A 21,775-nucleotide genomic window follows, 5' to 3' on the forward strand; every position below is an offset into this window, starting at 1 on the left:
GATTCCCATCTCCCTTAAGAACAATTCAGGAATAGACTTCCTACTGCTTTGTATGGTTCTGTATTCTCTTTCCCCTCAAAGTTCAACCAAACCCAAATAGTCCACTGTTGTACAGCTCATCAGAGCACACAGAAACCAAGAGTTTTCACCATGATGGTGACAACGCATTTCAGAACAGGATGAACTCTGATATCAGATGGACCTGCATTCAAATATTAGTTTTCCACTCACCAGCTATGTGACTACTTTGAGTAAGTTACAAAATTTCTCTAGGCATAAGTTTCTCCAAAGCTAACATTTATGGACTTGTTCAATCAACTACTAAGGCTAACTGCGTGTAATCCCTGGATTAGGAATTAATTCTTCTCACTACCTGAGAAGTGGACTACCCTGAGATCCTCTAAAGAGTTTGTTATTTGATGCAGACCTAACCATTTTTTATCAAATACCTGCTATAATGAGTGCAGTTTCTGAATTCCTTAATTATTAAAGGTTGCCCTATTTTTAAAAAATGACATAAACAGAAAGACCCAGGCAAAATTCTTCCATTAGGAATACTGGAAAAAAAAAACAAACAAACAGGGAATACCGAAGACACTTGCCTCATAACACATATACAAAGAAAAGAGTACTATGGAAAAATTGTACGTTATCATCACTTTCTTGAGTTCAAAGGGTTTTCGATTCTCCATGAGCTTTGGTCCCAGAGAAGTGACAAAATAGACATAGAGTCCCAGGATGATGGTTTGTGGCAGAGGCGAGGACATGAGGAGCCAATCTTCAACTCTTGGATCTAAGAGAAAAATAATATGTAAGTGCACACTTGCTTAGCTAAGAGATACGGACAGCAAACAACACTTCCTGAGGTAAGCACCTAGATTGCAATGCTGACAGTGTAGCTTTGGGCAGTGGTCACCAGTTACTTTAGGAAAGGTAGTGGGAAATCATCAGAGATGGTGGAATATCCCTGGCCTAGAAACAGTGAGGATGTTACCACCCTTGGATCTCAAGTAGTAAGCAGACCTCAGAAGGACTCATGTGGAGCAACTCTTCTGGGGAGGAACTGTTATAGAATGAAAGTCTGTGCCCTCCCAAAGTCCATATGTTGAAACCTTAACCCCCAATGGGAGGCTGATGGGCTTTTAGGAGGATGGAATCCTCATGAATGAGTTAGTGCCATTATAAAAGGGACCAGGGATTTCTCTTGCCCTTGTTGTGCCATGTAAGGATATAGTGCAAGAAGACAGCAACCTGGAAGGAAGTTCTCACCAGAACCCTACCATGATGACAACCTGATCTGGGACTTCTGGCTTTCAGAGCTGTGAAAAATAAATTTTTGTTGTTGGTGACAGACAACAAAGTAGCCTGAATAGACTGACAAGCTATGACCATCAGTTGGGCAGGATCTGGCCTGCCCAAGACAATTCTGCAAGTAAATGGCCAAAGGAATAGACACCTGAAGCCCACCCTCCCTCTCTCTGGTCTCCTGAGGTTCTCCATTGACTGAACCCAATCAGAAACCAGTGCACAAGGGTGTAAGCCCAAGATATAGTCCTACTAGTCATCCTCCAAGGGCCTAGCACAGGGTTGAAGTAGATCTGGAGGAAAGGTCACCCCATAATGGTCCATCATCCATCTATAACCACTGTTAATATTCAAAAGTTGTTCATCCAGACATTCTTTTATACATAAAAATGTTTGTTTGCTGGCTTCTTAACTTTCTTCTTTCCCTAAGAAAACTGGCATATTTCCATATATTCTGAATCATAGAATCATAGAGTTTAAAGGGACCTAGCATCATCTAAGTACCTTAAGTGTGAGCTCTGCATGTCCAAAATTTGGGCTAACCAACATGATACTCTGTGTGTGTGTGTGTGTGTCCTGGCCTTGCAATCATGAAAAGAGAAATTCACCCAGTCCTTGCCAGTTTCAGGCTGGCAAAGTTGGATTGATTAAAAACTTCAACTCAAGATGAAATGTGATTAGCTCTATAATTTGAAGTGTGATTCAAGTGGAATTTCACTGAATGGCCTCTTGAAGCCAGAGTATATGAATGAAAATAAGTATAGATAAGTTTCTAGTTATATCTGACTCAAAATTGGCAAGACTTGGAATTTGAGTACTTTGATGAGCCAGAAAAGAAAAGTGGGGAAATGCAGGCCTTGCTTATTTAAATTGCGAATGATGAGGCCAATTACTGACAAACTTTGAGTTACCCCTGAAAGTTTGACTTCCCACCCCAGATTTCTTCAGTAGAGCTCTGTGATTGATGACTCACTGGGACTCACTTTTAGTGCTGGAAAGCTAACTTTTGAGAGTTGGCTGTACATGTAGCTAGTAAGATGATTTATCTACATTCAAGTGGGCCTCCCTCAAAAATACTGACAGATGTCCCTGTGTCTAAATAAATAAAGCCAAAGAGTCAACATTTAGCTCTGAAATAGACCCTATGATACTTAGGAAATTAACTGATGATTAAAGAAGCCCCCAAAACAGAGGAGGCAGAGACTAGTCAACAAATGTTGATAGGAAATCTAGGATAGGAAAATTAGTTGATAGGAAAAATGAAGAGCAAATGGAGTTTGCTCTTTACTTCATATCCTAAACAAACATGCCCTTAACTATGTAATGGATGTAAGATATCTAAGGACTCTCCATAAAAGTGGGGAGACTACTGAAATGCTGAGTCAAACAGGCTGCTTGCTGCAGGAGTTTAGTGCCTGTGTTCACTGTGAATGGACAAGGTGGAACAGGGGTATGTAGTATTCTCTAAACTTAATTGGCCATGAGACCCTGTTTTTTAATAGAATACCATTTAACATTGTATTGAACTAATGCTCTGTGCAACACAGTTTGGGAAGTAGAATTTATACATTTATTTGTTGTTTGTTTGTTGAGCCAGTAAAGATTAGGTAGTAATAAGTGAAGATAAATAGGAGTCTACTTTGAGAAGAAAATGTAAAATTTTTTAATTGGTTAAACACAGGGAATGAAACATAGATAGAAGCTAATAAAATATTCAAATTTTTAGAGTTTGGATAAAACTCTAGAACATCATTACACTGAGAACAGAGAATAAGAAGCCAGAATGGTCAGGTCAGACCACTTTATATTAAAGGTGCCTGTAAAACATTTGTATGGAGATTTCCATAAGTAACTGGATATATAAATCTGGAATTAAGAATGAGATCTGAGTCCGAGATAAAGGCTTGGGGGTTACTGCCACATAAATGATGAACAATAAGAGCACTGAGACAGGCTAAAGTCAGAATTCTAAGGTCCTGACATTCACAGGAGGAGAGGTAGAAAAAGACAACTTAGAAGAAGACTGAGAAGCAATGGCTAGAGAGGTAGAAGGAACACCACAAAAGTGAGATCTCCGAAAGCTAATGAAAGAGTGAATTTTTGGAAAGTATTAAATGAGGCAGAGAAAGAAAAAATGTGGACTGAAAAGTGCCACTAGGTCATTGATGCTCTTAGAAAGAATGATTTTAGCAAAGCATCATGCACAGAATAGAAATTCAACACAAGTTTGCTGACACACACTCTCAAAATTATGAGGTTCCAAAATTTTAAAGTTTTTTCCTATGTTATGTTTGTCATAGTTTTAAATCTGGGAGGAAAAAGTACAATCAGCTATTCGTGTATGTGTCACTGAAATTTTCATTGATTCTATTAGTTATCCTTCCTTATAAAAATAGAAGTTTCCTAGTACTTCTGGTTGCCATGTGCAATTAAGATGGCCATAATAAACTCTGGCTATGGACTTATATGTTACTAGAGAAGTCTCAGTAAATAAAAGCTATAGCAGAACTGTGGCCAGTGGAGAGAATTAAAACTGGTCAATCTTTGATGGCTTTCTTCTGTCAGTGGGTAACACAAACCTTAAATATGTGAACCTCATAAATCATAATATTCTGTCTAGCTTTTATTCCAAATAAAATAAAGACTAATTAAAGCAGTACCAAAACAAGACCTCTGGAAAGATGTTAAAATCACCACCTTGAATGATGAAGAGTACGAATGATTTTTTTCATTTTTTTTCCTTTTCTTTATAAACAATTCCAAATGTTTCTCTTAACATGTTTCAATGCATCCCATGTATGGTTAAAAACTAGGTTACTTTTTAAGTGTCAGCAAAAGAACTCCTTAATTAGAGATGTATTTCATTTTATTCTTTCACTGACTCAGCAAAGGGGGGAATCAAATGACATCATCTTTCTGTTCTTCCTATGACAATAGTGAAAAAGAAAATACGCCAGGAAAAGCTTGCTGGGCTGACTCAGGAAGCAGAATTCCTGTAATTTAACATTTTCAGCACACACCTTGTCTTAAAATCTTGTATGTGACTTTCAAGTTCTAAGGATAAAAAATTATCATGGAAAAATCTGGTTAATTTAATTGGATGCTGTTTTCAAATAATAAAATAAAATACCCAGCTTTAAAAACCCTATTTTAGGGCTGGGGATGTGGCTCAAGCCGTAGAGCGCTCGCCTGGCATGCATGCGGCCCGGGTTCGACCCTCAGCACCACATATAAACAAAGATGTTGTGTCCGCCAAGAACTAAAAATTAATAAATAAATATTTAAAAAAAAAAAAAAAAAAACCCTATTTTAGCAGAACTCTGGTGCCATTGGGTCTGTGTTATGACCCTGGCTCTCCCCATGGCCTGCTATGTGACTTTGGGCAATGAACCTTACTTCTATATACTAACTTTTTAAAAAATCTATGCATTGGCATAAAGTAATACATATTTCATGAAGAATTGAATAAATTTTATGCAAAGAAGTCAAGCACTCAGTAAACTTGCTATTGTTATTACAGCATAGCTCAATTCTGTCAGCACAGCAGAATCACTTCCGGAGCATTTAAGTGTCAGATGACTATATTATATATAAATCCTGGTCCAACTGATTCAGAGTCCTAGAACATGAGGACCAGGTGTCTGAATTTTTAAAAATCTGCCATTAAAAAATAATGGGCAAAGGACTTGAATAGACATTTTTCAAAAAAGACAAACAAAATGGCCAACAGATATATGAAAATAATGCTCAACATCACATCAGGGAACAGTAAATCAAAATAATATCACCTCACACCAATGGGAATGGTTACTATCAGAAAGGCTAAAGACAGCAATTTCTCACCAGGGTGTCAAGAACAGGGAACCTTTGTACGCTCAGGATGGGGAAGTAAAATAGTACAGTCCTTATGGAAAAATATACAGAGGTTCCTCAAAAAAATTAAAAATAGATATACCATATGGCCTGGCAATCCAATTTCTGGGTATATGTCCAAAGAAAATTAAATTAGTATGTATGTTGAAGATCTATCTGTATTCTTAGGTTTGCTGCAGCATTATTTGCAATAGTCAAAATACAGAATAAACTCAGATGTCCATCCACAGATAAACAGATAGAGAAAATGTAATATGTATGTACACACCCACACAAAAATATTATTTAACCTTAAAAAGAAAGAAAAGCCTGTCATTTGCAATCACATGAGTAGTCTAGGAAGACATTTTTATGCTTGGTGAAAGAAGTCAGACACAGAAAGATAGATACCATATGATCTCACTTCTATGTGAAATCTAAAACCCCGGAACTCATAGAAACGGAGTGGAAAGGGCTGAGGTTGTGGCTCAGCAGTAGAGCTCTCGCCTTGCACATGTGAGACCCTGAGTTCGATCCTCAACAACACATAAAAATAAATAAACAAAATAAAGATATTGTGTCCATGTATAACTAAAAAATATATTAAAAAAGAAAGAAATGGAGTGAAAAGGTAGTTACTAGAGGCTGGAGGAAAAATGGAAAGGGGGAAATGTTGGTCAAAGCGTTCAAACTTTCAAACAGGAAGAATTTTTTTTTTTTTTTAATTTACTGCATAGCACAGTAACTATAGTTAATATTAGTGCATTACGTATTTTAAGAAGGTTAACAGTAATTTTTTTTCTGGTACCAGGAATTTAACTCAGGGGCACTTAACCACTGAACCACATTCCCATCCCTTTTTAATTTTTTATTTTGAGACAGGGTCTCATTAAGTTGCTTAGGGCCTCGCTAAGTTGCTGAGGCTGGCTTTGAACTTGCAATTTTCCTGCCTCAGCCTCCCTTGTTGCTAAGATTACAGATGTGCACCACCATGCCCAGCCAGAATAATTTTCAAATGCTCTCACCACCAAAAAAGATCAGAATTTGAAGTGCAATCACTTCAAATTGAGCTAATTACCTCAGTCCAATCATTCCACAATGTATCCACCTACCACGACATCACTTTGTGCCCCATTACAATTATAATTTGTCAATATATAATAATTTCTTAAGTTTGTTGAGATGATCATGATGACTGTCAGAGTTAAGAACCAGGGATCTGGTGGGTGACAAAGTCCCCTAAACTCAGTGCTGCAGCATTCCTCACTAGGTGCTGGGCAGTCTTTATGTACATTCCCTGCCTCATTTGAATCTGTGATAGTCATCTTCCGTACAATTGCTAAATTCACTTTCTACAAGTAAAGCTCTGTTAGATTATTCTCTTGCTTAAATTAGCTCTCCCTCATAGAGAAAATAAAATTCAAAGATGTACATAACTCTGACTCTAGTTCAATTTTCCTACCTTGTCTTTTAGCAATAGTTACACACCTTTCCAAAAAGGGAGTCTACTTCCCAGAGAGGTTAGTAGAACTCTCCCCATGAGATAGGTACCTACAGGTCAGGCATGGATGACTCGATAGGGGGGTTTTGGAAGCCACTGTGCAATAACATTTAAAGTTACTTCTGACTCAATCTATGATCCCACAAATTGCATCAGGTTCAGGGGTGAGTGCTCTCTAGTTTCCCCAGAGACAAAGGCTAATGAGGGAGGGAAGGTTTTATGTATCTCTATTTGGCATTGGAGTTGGTTTAAGTATCATGTATAGAGCCAAAGCAGAGGATGGGAAGACAATCCATCTGACCACCTATACCCCAGAGACTACCAAAGTTCTGATTTTCCACTAGCTTAATAATCCTTTTCTAAGAGTTCCAGAGAAGGGGGAGGAAGGGAGAGAGGGAGAGAGAGAGAGAGGAGAGAGGAGAGAGGAGGGAATGGAGAAAGCACAATGCTGAATTTATAGAATATTAATGAGCTTTTCCATCATATAATAAGACAGTGTTCTCTTCTTAAGTAGCATGTACTAGATCAAAGAGTACCCCCTTAAAGATTCCAAGCACCAATAAAATAAAGAAGCTGGAAGGAAAAGCAAACATGTACCTCAAGTACTTTCTAAAGCACCAAAGGTTCAGAATGGCAGCAATCTTACTTGTACTACATCTTTTGCAAAAAAAAAAAAAAAAAAAAAAAAAGCCAACTAAGTCTGAAAAGCCATTCCTACTATCCAAATACAAAGAAAGATGCTTTTTAATCATCAAAACCTTTCTCACTTCTATATCTAGGGTACCTCCCAAACAATAATCTAATAATCATTGTAAAATCCTCTTGTAGCTTAAATATTAATTAAGCCACCTTAAATTTTTGTGCTGTGGAATTTTCCACATGAAATAACCAGGCATGACTACCACTTCTCCAGCAATCAGAAAACCAATGAATAGCTGTAAGTTTTCCCAAGGCTACTCGGGATTAGGGCCAATGCCAAGAATATACTTGAAATTCTTGGCCCTTGATCATGGATTCAGACCTTCCTGGGGTAAGCACAGTAAAACTGGGCTAAAAGGACCAGAAATGATTCCTAATGCCTCTCAGAGATCAATATCACACTAAGAAGAAGAAAAAAACTCTCCTGTTATTCCTGAGAGGGTTTTCATAAAGTTGTACATCTCAACATAAAACCTTTTAACTATACGTTAAGACATGATAGAACAAAATAAAAATAATTTTAAAAGTGATATGCTATATTAAAAATATTTACAGACGCAATCCTCTGTCATCTGTAACAATTGTCACCACTATTTGTGTTGGGGTACCTCCCAAACAACAAAGTAATTTCTGCATATTATCAAGTAGCTGGTAGGTATTATTCTCACCTTTGTTTAACTCATAAAGCAACTGAAACCCATAGATGATAATAATTTGTTCAAGATTACCTAGTTGGTCCACAGTAGCAAAGAATCTTGATTTAGGTCTTCCACATTCCTCATTCCACATCCCATGCCCTCTGTCTTCTTCCCAAGACTTCATATTGACATAACTTCAGACAGTGGCTTTCTCTTTGGTCTCCTGGCCTCTCTCTCCTCTCATCTTCCCTGTTCTATTTGCAATGCTGTTTCTAGGATCCTCCCTACTCTCCATGTTTAAGCACCTCCAGCTCCTTATCAGTCCACTGTCTTATCTAAAAGGCTCAACTTTTCAATAGAAATATTACTAATAAAAAGCAAAAAGTAGATCCACAGATAAAGATGGAAGTAGAATTCTGAAGCAGCTCATACTAAAACATTTTGTACTTCTAGTACCATATAAATATTCACCATCATTTAAGTCCAAATTTGGTTCTTGAGTGAGGATATTGATTATCTGAATCTCTTGAGTTATTGCATTTGGAATAGTCTATTTAGCTTCTGAGTTAAAATATTGATTATCTGAATCTCTTGGGTTCCTGCATTTGAAACAGTGAAAGCAAGATTTGGATCATAAGAAATCTTCTCTTCCAAATATACCAATTCAAAAATTGTACCCAAATCCACTTGGTTTTCTAAGTATGAATAGTGAGAGTTCAGTTATCAATGTATATCTCTACTTCAAAAACAACTAAAATTTTAGCATTTAAGTTAAATATTGAGTTTATGAGAAATTATAAACCTTCAGAGAAAGCTGACCTGTCAAGAAATCTATAAGTTTTCTGTGTCACTGTGTAAGTTGAAAAACTCAGGAAAAAAAGGAAACAGTCATTCTCTATCCCCTACTAGAGAAGAACTTACTTATGGGATACTAAAAAGATCCTTGGCATTCTTTGGGGGCAAAGTTGTTGGGATCTACTTTAGTGAAAGAAAATTGGTCTTTAGCAGTCTACTGAGAAAGATGTCAACCATGAAACAGTATGTCTTTGCTAAAGTCATTGCAAACTGAGATATAATTTAACTGTGTTAGATGCTAAGAGGTGACGCTTTTTCCCTCCTGAATTGGTGGACATGTGATTTCTGGATAAGAAAAACCAAGTGGTTCTTAAAGTGATGCTGGTGGTAAATATGTGCAACTGTCACTCAGAAATAGATGTTATATACCAGAATACTAATCAAAAAAGAAAACACAGGTTCTAGTCTTTTCTTTTTCTTTTTTTTAAAATACTGTTTAGTTTTCAATGGATTTTAATTTATTTATATGTGGTACTGAGAATCGAACCCAGTGCCTCACACATGCTAGGCAAGCACTCTGCCACTGAGCCACAACTCCAGCCCTAGTCTTTTCTACCATCAACTAAACATGACCTTATACAGGTCATATCACTGGGTCTCAATTTCTACTCTAAAATGAGACATTCGCTTCAATTATATATAAGATTCATGTAATCACTAATATGCTCTGATTACTTGCCTATTTAAAAATTTCCTTTGTTCTAATTTAAAGCACTAGTTAATAGTTATAAAAAACAACATGTGCTGGTGTAGTTTAAAAAAACACAGACATAGGCTCGGGTTGTAGCTCAGTGGTTGAGCATGGTTTGCCATGCATGCGTGAGGCACTAGGTTCGATCCTCAGCACCACATAAAAATAAATAAATAAAACAAAGATATTGAGTCCATCTACAAGTAAAAAAAAATTAAAAACACAGACATAGATAAGTAAATAAAAATCAGGCTATGTGTATAGCACAATGGTATATAGAGTACAGGCTGAGTATGTGCAAGGTCCTGGGGTTTAATTCCCAGCACCCAAAAATAAAAGAAGATAACCCATAATTCCACCCCAGAAATAACTATTTACCTTACTAAAAAGATACATGTGGTACCTTATACCATGCTTTCAGTTAACATGTTTTAAACTTCTTGGTATGACATTAAATGTTCTTCTAAAACATCAATTTTTTTTTAGTTGTTGATGGGCTTTTATTTTTTTTAAATTTATTTATATGCACTAAAATTGAACCCAATGCCTCACACATGTTAGGCAAGTGCTATGCCACTGAGCCACAAACCCAACCCTTGAATTTTTTTTTTTTAGTCAGCAAGGGGAGAAGGCAGACACCCTAGAGACACTTAGGGGTGTCCCAAGCAAATGCTTCATGCTCTGATATCCATCTCAGGGCTGCGGCTCTTCCATTCATGAATCACCATGTACAGTGCTGCTATCGGCAATACCTGCAACTTCTCTGAGAATCAGAGGACAGAATCAAGCCAAAGAACACTGTCCCTCTAAAATTACTTTCAATGGCTACTAAGTTGGAATGTTCTATCATTTATTAGCCAATTCCTTTCACTGGATATATTTAGGTTATTTTCACTCTTAAATACACTGTAATGAATATCTGTGTAGCTCCATCTCTGTATATATCTGTAATGAAACCATTGACACTTCCTCACTTACTCTTGGTTGACTACTAATAAGAAATTGCAAAGTCTCTCATTCTGTTGAAATCCTATCAATATAAGAATCTCTTTTACTAGGGGGCAGGGGGTTACCAGTGATGGAACCCAAGGGGCACTTAACCATTGAGCCACACCTCTAGCCTTTCCTTTTCATTTTTTATTTTGAGACAGGGTCTCATAAGTTGCTTAGGGTCTCACTAAGTTGCTGAGGCTGGCTTTGAACTTGCAATCCTCCTGCCTCAGCTTCCTGAGCTGCTGGGATTACGAGCATGAGCCAAGAATCTGACATAAAAAGGAAGGATAAGACTTGATTGGGAAATTTGATTACTCACCAGCATCTTTGATAAAATTATCATAAAAACGCACGGTCCTCGATGTAAGATCACTGAAGGCCATTTTCCACAAGATTTACTGGCTCTTTTAATGGATTCTTTAGAGAGAGAGAGAAAAAAAAAAACGAGTTGATGATCTATAAATGAAATAAAGATAAGCTTTTAGTAATACAATATTAAAAATGCTAAAAATTTAATAGGAAAACCTGGCAGAGCAACAAACTTCTACTGAGGGTAAATGCATTAGTGAACCATATTAAGCCCTGATGCAGTTGCAAACATTACAGATGTCCCCTTCTTCTAGGGCCACTGCTAACTTCACTGAAAAAAAGGCTGACAATCTATGTACAAAATACAAAAGAAGTAAATGATTCCCAGAACTTTTATAGGCACAACATAGGTCAGGAGCAGACAGCACCTATGATAGCGAAGCTGAAGTAAAAACCCAGGAGAATAAAGTCAAGATGATACACAAACTTTCAGAAAAGGTACAATAATCCTAGACTTCAGCTCATCAGCCCCAATAAGATCTTCTATGTGCAAGTTTTTATAATTTAAGTGGAATAGAGGCCGAAAGAGGGAGGAAAAGACCTTTAAGAGTCAAGAGGAAGCTGTTTCATTTATCTGGACAGGTAGACAAAGAAAACTGGAAAAAAAAATCTTCAGAAAAAAGCAACTATCAGTGAGGAGAAACTAAGACTACTGTGCTGTATAATAAAGGGTATTATAAATCTTCAATAATTAAAATAGTGCAGCATTGGCACATGAAAAGACAAATTAATGGAACAGAATAGAACATTCAGAAATATACCAAATACATTTGGGGATTTAAAACTACATTCCAGTAATTCTAAGACATATGCTTTCCCACATCTCTGAAATCAGGGTACACCTTAACAATGGATGATGTGTCATAAAATTAATGGTGTGTTTTATTTAAAGCCATATGGCAGAAAGATGAAAAGTCCTACAGCAGGATGATAGAAGTAGTTGCAAACAATGTAAATGTACTTATGGCCACCAAACTTCACATTTTACAATGGTTTAAATGATACATTTTATATTATGTATATTTGTTCTAAGAAAACTGAGACTTTATTCTAAAGAAAGAAAGTCATTTTATTTACATAAAGATAAATAAATAAGACATAGTATATGATAAAGGTGGCATCTGAAATCAATGGGCACCAAATTACTAGCAGTTACTTAATAAATGATAGGGTACAACTGGATAGCCATCTTAAAAAAGAGAGCTGAATTCAAACATTGTATTATAAGCCAAGATAAACTCTAAATAGATCAAATATTTAGCTAAGAAAAACAGAACCATGAAAGCACTAGATGACAACATCTAAGAAGACATTTATAACTTTGGCATGAGAAAGACCTTTCTATGACTCGAAACTCAGAAGACAAAAGAGAAGGCTAACAAATTAACTATATGAAAATCAAGAAGAAACACAGATGGTGTCATAAGGACAAAGCTCTGAAGAAGCGTGGAGAGTTCAAACAACAACAAAAAATAAATAAATATAAAACAAGGCAACTGATGCTGGCTCCTGAGAAAGGGGCAGAGACCAACAGCATCAAACCAGGGTAATGGGTGGTAAAGTCCTTCTCCTGTGTGTGTGTGTGTGTTTGTGTTTGTGTGTCTGAGGGGGAGATTACTGAAAACAGTCACTCTGGGTTTTGACTCTGAGGAACTGAAGTCAGATGGGAGTCTCAGCTCCTACTGTCATAGGGAGGGAAAACCTCTGAGATAAGAATTCCAAGATTGCTAGGGAAATTTCCACCGAGATATTAATCAGTGTGGTTCCTGTATTCTTGCTGGAACTGGTTTCTCCATCCTACCCCACCCTCTCTATTTAAACAGAAACAAAGCTTCAAAGAAGTCCTGGAGCATGCTAGACAGAAATATCTGGATGTGTGAGTATGTTCCTTTCCAATGATTTAGTAAGGTCAGAAACACTGAAATATATTAAAATGTGAGGGAGGACTACAAAGTGATAACCAGTTTAAAGCAGGATTTTTCTATCTTGACAGTATTGACATTTGGGCCAGATAATTCTTACTTGTGAGGACTTGTCCTAAGCATTGTACAATGTTTGGAACCAACCCTAGCTTCTGTGCACAAGACAGATGCTGGAAACCCATCTTCCCCAGGGGAGACAACCAATAGTGTCTCCAAAAATTGTCAAAAGTCCTCTGGAGGGCAAAACTGTCCAAGGTTGTACATCACCGATTTAAAGTAATTTAGCAACATGTATTCATCCAAATAACAGTATTTGCCTTAAAGTAGTCACTTTGGCAAATGTAGACTCATTTCAGAGATGCTGTTGTTCAAAACAATTTTTGAGCTTTTCTTTATAAATTAACTTCAGAGTTTTCATCATTTTTTAAAATGGTCTTATGGGAGAAAAACCTTTGCCTACTACTTCCAAAAAGCAAATTCATAACTACAAGTTAAGAATGATTTTGAAGGGCTGGGATGTGGCTCAAGCGGTAGCGTGCTTGCCTGGCACGCGTGCGGCCGGGGTTCGATCCTCAGCACCACATACAAAGATGTTGTGTCCGCTGAAAACTAAAAAGTAAATATTAAAATTCTTTCTCTCTCTCTCTCTTAAAAAAAAAATAATGGTTTTGAGGAGCTGGAGTTGTGGCTCAGTGGCAGAGCTCTTCCCTGGCCTGTATGAGGCACTGGGCTCAATCATCAGGACCATGTAAAAAAATAAACAAAGTTATTATGTTCATTTACAGTTAAAACAAAAACAAAAAAGAATGGGTTTGAGGTAAATGTATCAAGTTGAGTCACACTTTATCAGTGGGGTGAAGAAGAAGCAGGCTTAATGATAAAATAATTTACTACTGACATTTTCAGCTTATGGTTTATAAGATAAGACCAACTCCAACAAACAAAGCCAGAAATGTTTTGGGTTATGACAATATTAGTGAAATAAATGTATAGTTTCCTGAGGTGGCTATTTTTAAGGTACCACTCATTTAGATATATATTTATTTCAGCAAAATAATATAAATTATTTTTTCTTCCTCATCCATTGCAAATCCCCAATTAAAAGCAAGTGAATTTAGAATGTGAAACAGACCAGTGAAAATCATTTCAAATAACAAACGTTCAAATCTGTTAATAATTACTATATATGTACATGTGTGCTGTAATATTAACATATATATATATATATATATATATATATATATATATATATATAAACACATACACATATACACACTCATTACAGAAGCAAAAATGTGTGTACACCACACCTACCACAAAGGAGTTTGCATTTTGTTCTGACAGTTCATATTAACTTACATTTCTCCTTGGTAATTCCTTTATTGTCCTCCCTTTTTGCCATTTCTCTCAATTTAACCTTGGTTATGCACATTGCCAATAAGGGTCAGGCCTTGTTGCCAGGGTAGAACTGGGACAGGCTGAGAGGGCCTAGGCAGGCACAGAGTTTCTTCTGCTCCAGAAATACTTCTTAGTACCCTCATTCAACATGGAAGTATTGCAGAAGAGCCGTAGAGAATGAAGGAGTCACATGAGTACAAACAACATGTATCTCTTCAGACAAGTGGCCAAAGACCTGATGGGACTCTGGATATTCAAAGGATGGCAATGTAGCAGAAATAGCAAAGAACACAATAGGGGGTAGGGTAGGGGGCTAAAATGTTTCTCTTTGCAATGACCTTGATACTACATAAGCTCCTTGTAATTTGCTAAGGAATGGGGGGGGATACTCTCTATCACCCCCCAAAATAAAAGTTATGTTCTTATATCAGACAAAATAGACTTAAAGTCAAAAACTGTTGCAAGAGACAAGTCATACTGTGATGATAAATGGGACAAGTAATCAAGAGACTATAATAATTATAAATATGTATGCACCTAACATCAGAGCACCTAAGTTATTAAATATATTAAAATCAAATATTACAGATATGAAGGGAGAAATAGGCTGTAATACTATTGAAATTAATAAGGAAACATAGGACATAAAATATGCTTTAGAACAAATGGACTTAACAGATATATATAGAACATTCTATTCAACAATAGCAGAATACACATTCTATTCAAGTGCACACAGAACACTCTCCATCATACACTATATGTTGGACCACAACACAAGTCTTAAGAAATTTAAGAAGACTGCTAGACACAGTCATGCCCTCCTGTAATCCCAGTTACTCAAGAGGCTAAGGCAGGAGGATCACAAGTTAGAGGTCAGCCTCAGCAATTTAGCATGATCCTAAGAAACCCTTTCTTAAAATAAAACTATAAAAAGATCTGGAGATATGGCTCAGTGGTAAAGCACTCATGGGTTCAAACCTCAGTACCAAACCCAAACACACACACACACACACACACACACACACACACACACCAAAAAAAAAAAAAAAGAAAGGAACAAAGAAATTTAAGAAGACTGAAATCACAACCACAATGGTATGAATGTACAAATCAGTAACAGGAGGGGAAATGGAAAATTCACAAATATGTAGAAAGTAAACAATGTGCTCCTGGACAATGAACAGGTCAAAGAAGAAACCAAAAGGAAAATTTTAAAATATCTTAAGACAAAGGATGTTGGAAACAAAACTCACCAAAACATATAGAATGTAGCAGTTCTGAGAGGTAAGTTTATAGCACTAAATGCCTATATTAGAAAAGAAGAAGGAGTTCAAATTTTAAAAACCCTAACATTATACCTCAAGGAATGAGAAAAAGAAACTAGTCCAAAGCCAGCAGAAGCAGATTACAGAAGAAATAAATGAATACTAGAATGACAATAAAATAAAGTAACTAAAAACATAAGGGTTCATTTTATGAAAGGAAAAAAATTGAAAAAAAATCTTTAACCAGAATAAGAAAAAGACAACTCAAATAAACATGAAAAATGAAAAAGGAGCTATTACAACAGACACCAGAGAAATACAAAGGGGTCATGTCAGTACAGATTTTTTCTGTTTTCTGTATTTCTTATATAAGTCAGTGGTTCCCAAATCTGGTTGAAAATCAGAATCACTAGATTTGGATTCAGTTAGCGTTTGGGGGAGTTCGGATGATGGGCTAGGTTTGGGAGCCTCTGCTTAACACTGCATAAACCATTCTCAGACAGGATGACACCCACAGCATGTGGAACCAGTACAAAATACATGACAGAGATTTCAGCACATTTAGGTCACCTGGAAAGAGTAAGGCATTTGGATCTAGAAGGGCAGGAAGAGGAGGTGTAGTTGATACTGGAAAAGATTAATTTGATGATTCAAAGGAACTTGCTGTGAAATCTGGGAGCAGATCTCTGAGTCAGCACCAACTTCCAGGATGTGAGGAAACAAACCTCCCTTTTGGGGAGAGTGAAATAAGCTTGAAGTAAGAGAAAAAATGTTCTGACTTGTCATTTTAAAGGAACAAGACAATGACAGCCATTCCAAATATTACATTCTCACACACCTTTCTCCAGAGCAGTGAAAGGATATTTTCTGTGTTTCTTTTTAGGAACTTCAAAGCCCTTCTCCATTCTCCCCAGAAGGTCCTTAAATGGCCCTTCCCAGAAAGGCACCACATGCCAACATCTAAACCAGGCACTGAAAAGGATGGGGGCTGTAGTTGTGTCTTTGTTAAACAGTGTTATATATACCCCCCAAACCCCTGCACCCACCCACTCTCACTTTCCCAAGTCACATGGGGAGGACATGGCCTTAGGGAGGATGGAGGATCCTGAAAGTAGGGAAAGTGGTTCGTTTACAAGGAAGAAGAGCATTAGCCTTGAGAAACAATGTTGGAACAGGGATTACCCTCCCTCCAGTGCCTTTTGCAGTATGATGAAGTTCTGACAGCCTGGGCCCATCCAGATGCTTGCTACTTTCCTGTCAATAAGTTCTCAGGATAAACAAATTTTGATTTTTGTTTAAACAAAGTATGATTAATAAGTTAATAAGCATGCACTGCAGCACCATATAAGACTTCTAAGTGACTTTTAAATATCTGCTTTATAGAATGATCTTGTCCCACAGCCTGTTTAACATAGATACCACAGTATGAATCTAGGAACCCAGAAAACATAGGATTGGACTACCACTTGTAATTGTCATTATACTATTTCCACAAATTTATGTTGTTCTGTCTGGTATACAGCCTATTGAAATAATGTGGATGTTTCCCAACCTCTGGTAACAACGTCATAGGAGCATATGTTAACACATTTGTTATATGAATATCCTCAGGCCTGTCTTTCAATCAGGTTTACAAGCTGTCATTTCCATGTGAAGCAGGACCCCAAAACAAGGATCTTTATCATCCCTTCCACTCCTTACTACTCCATTATTTCACCTCAATTTTACAGTCTCATTTTCCCTTATTAAGAATTAGATGCCTCTAGTGCTGGGGTTGTAGCACAGTGGCTGAGCGCTTGCCTACCATGCATGAGGCACTGGGTGCAATCCGCAGCACCACATAAAACTAAATAAATAAAATAAAGAATAAGATGCCTCTGAAAAAGATAACATGTACATGACTCACCAGACTAATTCAGATTGCATTTCTATTTGGCTTAAACTCCGTGGGACAATCTTGTGTCTGAGCAATGATGCAGACCAACTTTAGTTATGATGTTCACTTAACTTCCTCAGTATGTTAACATGACAACTTGTTAGAAATGAAGCCAATGGTATTAGTAATAGGCCCCAGTAGGAAACGCAATTTATGTGAAAACTTTAGCACAGTGCAAAACATTGCTCCAAGAGTTGTGCTTCTCATTACTCTTTGTTATTATTATTATTATTTTTTTAATATGGGCTCTCCCTCTGTTGCCCAGGGTGGACTCAAATGCATGATTCTCCTGTTTCAGCCTCCCAACTGGCTGGGATTATAGGCAGAGCAATCAGTATCCTTCCCAAGTCTCTGGTCCCAATATAGCATTCTATAATTGGAGAGAAAAGGCAAACTTAGACAAGAATCAGAGAATCTGTAGGGTAAATAAAGGACCTGCTCAAATCACTGGCCAATTTAAGTTCAGAGCTAGGTAGTGGGGAAAAACAGGATAAAAATGAGACTCTACCCTTGGGCAGCTTCAATTTGTATAAAAAATGTTAGAAAATTGGACAAGAAAGTCTGAGAGGAGAAAGGCATTCTATAAACCGTGCCTACTGGGGACCCATGGTACTCATTCTGTCAGAAGAAGTGGTGAGTACCTCAAAGGCAGTTTAATTCTTATTTGTAATCTAAGTCCTAATACATTGCCTTGAATTAAACACATGCTTAATAAAAATCTGCTGGATGAATTTTAAAATGTTGTAAACTCCAAAAAACGTGAATAAGGTAAGGGGCCCAGACCAAATGCTCTATTCCTTAGGCCTTCTTCTCCACTTTATTGAAATAAATGCAGAATACTCCCATTTGTTTTCTCTTTAAACAAAAAGAAATTTTTGAGGGCTGGGATCACAGCTCAGTGGTAGAGCACTTGTCTTTTCATGTATGAGATATCGGGTTCGATCCTCAGCACCGCATAAAAATAAATAAATAAAAGAAAGGTATTGTGTCCATCTATAATTAAAAAAAAGAAATAAAGAAACTTTTGGCATCAATTACTGTGCACAGAAATGCTGAGCAGGATGCAATATTGTTTTTTAAATATGGTTCCTAAATTCAGTCTGGCAGGGAAGAGATTCTTACTCATAAATCTATGATGCAAAGCAAAATGCACGGTAAAGCAAGCAGTTCACATAGAATAGGAAAGCCTTAAGCGTCACATCTGGCGCATGTAACCCAGAAAAAAAGGCATATTGGAGGAGAGAATATTTGAGCTAAGCCTTCAGACGGGGATTTCAACAGACAAAAATGTGCATACCTGGAAGAAAGGAGAGGCATACAACACAAACAGAGAGAGCTCCAGTGGAAAAATTAATTCATTTACTCAACCAATATTCTTTTTTTTTTTTTCTCTGTAAGGGGACCTTTGAGCAAGTCAGAAAGCCTGCTAGACAAATTCTAAAAGAGTTGTAACGCTTTCAATCAATACTCTTAACTGTCTGTTATAGCCAAGCACTGTTTAGGGCGTCAATGATATAGTGGAAAACAAAACAAAAATCCTGCCTTCATAAAATTATGGAAAAGCTCCAGTTGTGTTTCTAGAATATGTGTTTATCCATCTTGGTAATATATAACACTAAGGAGGGGAAAAATAGATCAAGACAGAAAAGACAGATCTGGGAGTGGTACTTGATTATGGAAGAATCAAAAGCCAAGCAGGCTAAAGAATTTTTTAAGACTTATTTTTGTTGACAGTGAAGTGTCATTACAGGTTTTACAACTGGGGAATGTCTTCATCAAAGTGGTGCTTTGGAAAGATTAACTGGGTGGTGGGATCCAGGGTTGGGTGTCATGAGGGTGTGGTTTAGAAGCAGAGCCAACAGCTGTGCAGTGTTGCATCCTATTGGGAAAGACATATAAGCATCACTTCCTCTGAAACGCCATCCCTGAGCGAGCAGTTCAGGAACAGGTGTCCCACTAAGGGATCCTTGACATAATCTCTCATCTATGAGAGCACATACTGTGTAGTATTGCAAATGTCTGCTTATGAATCCTTTATCTTCTCTACTCATCAAGAGGGAAGAGATTGAGCCTCACTGTCTTTGTAATCCAGTGCCTAGACTAGTGCCTGGTATGTAGCAAGAAATATTTGTAGCATGCATGAATAACCAGGAGTTATAAACTGTTGTGTCCCCTTAAAATCTACATGTTGAAGCACTAACTTCTGTTACCTCAGAATGTGATCTTATTGGGACAGAGGGTTTTTATAGAAGTAAACACTTAAAATGAGGTCATTAGGGTGGGTCCTAATCCAATATAATTGGTGTCTTTATACAAAGGGGAAATCTAGACACAGACAAGCACAGAGGCAGAATGTAAGGTGAACATGAGGATGGCAATCTATAAGCCAAGACGAAGGGACTGGAACAGCTCCTATCCTTATACTTCCAAATGAACAAACCCTACTAACTCCTTGATTTCAGACTTCTAAACTCCAGAGCCATGAGATAATATATTTCTGTTGCTTAATCCACCCAATTTGTGGCACTAGGAGACTACTCTACCAAGTGAAAATGCTCATTCAACTTAAAGAAATTTCCAAAATCAGAGCCCAGGTTGAAGGCCATGGTGAACTATAAAGACAGGTAATAATTAATATGGAGCAGCGTAAATCTTTGTGATAAATAACACACAGCAAAGGGCAGTACTTGAAGGAACACCCACATTTAGGAAACAGAGCTGTCTTGTAGTGGCTCCAAATATTGGAAAAAGAAAAATAAATGGGAAAAAAACCATAAAACTTCACAGAAACAACCAAATATGGAAATGCCAAACACCGATGTTCTAAATTTCAATAGGTTGTGACCCAGGAGAGGCTTTGAAGCAGAGTGGCATCCACAACATGGGCTCTTCCCCTAGATGAACTAGTGATGGCAAAAGAGCCTGAGAATTCTTATAGATATCTCCAAATCTGAAGAGAAGCAAATAGACTATCTTTTTCTTCTCAGGCTGGCAAATGGATTAACAAGAGAGACTGTGATGATGAAAGTACCTTAGGTGTCCCCTTGGGAATGGAGATCTTGGTGTTGGTATTTAACAATACTTAATAGTGGGAATTATCAGACATGGTGGGGCAGGCCTGTAGTCCCAGTGACTTGGGAGACTGAGGCAGGAAGATCACTTGAACTCAGGAGTTCAAGGCTAGTCTGAGCAACATAGTAAGCTCTACCTCTTATTTTAAAAAGTGATTTTTAAAACATACAATATATTCTTGAGCTAGCTTACTGGTAGAGTGCTTGCTAAGCATGCACAAGGTTTTGGGTTCAATCCCCAGCACCAAAAAAAAAAAAAAAAAAAAAAAAAAAGAGGAGGGGGATAAATAATAAAACAGATACAACCTGTATTAACTGAACTCTTCTTTCCTTCATTCTCTATAACCTTCAGGGTCTAAAGATGATCTTATGTGAGTATTTCTTATACACAGGGATTTAGTTCTGACCTAAATCCATCAATGCAACTAACTATCCACTAAGGCCTTAACCTCACCAAAAATGTTCCAAGTACATAATTACCTAATTCCCAAACACAAAATTAGTTTATTAAGTTGTAACTTTTCTTGGATAAATACCAGAAAGAGAATAATTTCATCATTAAATATAATAAGATTAATTCTAAAACTTAATGTACATTAGACTTTCCTGAGATATAGGGGAAAATGAGTATAAACTGAAATTCCCAGCCCTCAAGTCATAGCTCAGTAAGAAAAATAAAGTGGGGTAAGAAAAAATACTGTGGCAACAGGACAACAAGTCACCCATATTATATCAGCACAAGTAGGTAGTCTGACAAGAGGTGCCCAAATACTCCTAAAGCGAAAAAAAAAAAAAAAAACCAAAAAAACAGAAAAGAAAGATTCAAAAACTTTACAAATAAATTCTAGGGGAAAAGTAAACCAAGAAAGGCACTTAACAAAGAACACAAGTAAGAAAGAAATGCAACCGGTAACTAAAGCAATAAAAGGAAATTCTCCACGACTGCTTTGAAAACATGTACTCATAAGATGATTTTTTTTTAATAAAATGGAATGGTAGAACTGTAGAACACGTGAAATAGATTGAAGATCAAAGTGTCCTTATTGTACCACAAATAAATTAGAAGCATTCAGAAACAGGGTATTCATAGGTAAACAGTGATTTCCTGAAATAGAAGAAAGATTGAAATAGTCAAATGAAAAATGACAAAGATTAAAAGAATACAGAAAATCTACTAGGGAGCATGATCCAATATAAAGATAATTGGTATTTCTAAAGTACAGAATTCAACAAAAGAAAAAATTAAAATACCCTAGATTTTGTTCAGTTGTGATAGT

At 36.9% G+C, this 21,775-nt stretch overlaps 1 protein-coding gene and 1 non-coding gene across 4 annotated transcripts in view; both read right to left on the reverse strand.

Annotated features, from left to right (window-relative positions):
* The window catches only part of Elovl7 (ELOVL fatty acid elongase 7), a 68,839-nt gene that overhangs the window by 17,159 nt on the left and 29,905 nt on the right, over positions 1–21,775 (reverse strand). For 2 of the 3 annotated variants that reach the window (XM_046456361.2, XM_046456362.2), the window contains exons 2-3: positions 10,854–10,951; positions 603–793 (exon numbers count right to left, since the gene is read on the reverse strand). In XM_046456361.2, the coding sequence (XP_046312317.1) occupies positions 603–793; positions 10,854–10,917 (255 nt within the window). In that variant the 5' untranslated portion in view covers positions 10,918–10,951. The remainder of the gene's footprint in view (positions 1–602; positions 794–10,853; positions 10,952–21,775) is intronic. The other variant, XM_058583134.1, reaches the window with a different exon arrangement.
* LOC124100778 (U7 small nuclear RNA) lies at positions 18,824–18,884 on the reverse strand. The gene has a single exon (XR_006854407.1). It is a non-coding gene; the product is annotated as a U7 small nuclear RNA (small nuclear RNA).

Source organism: Marmota monax, unplaced genomic scaffold (assembly GCF_021218885.2).
Source record: "Marmota monax isolate L192 unplaced genomic scaffold, Marmota_monax_Labrador192_F-V1.1 WCK01_AAM20220418_F8-fsc00037, whole genome shotgun sequence".
NCBI classification, from domain to species: Eukaryota; Metazoa; Chordata; class Mammalia; order Rodentia; family Sciuridae; genus Marmota; species Marmota monax.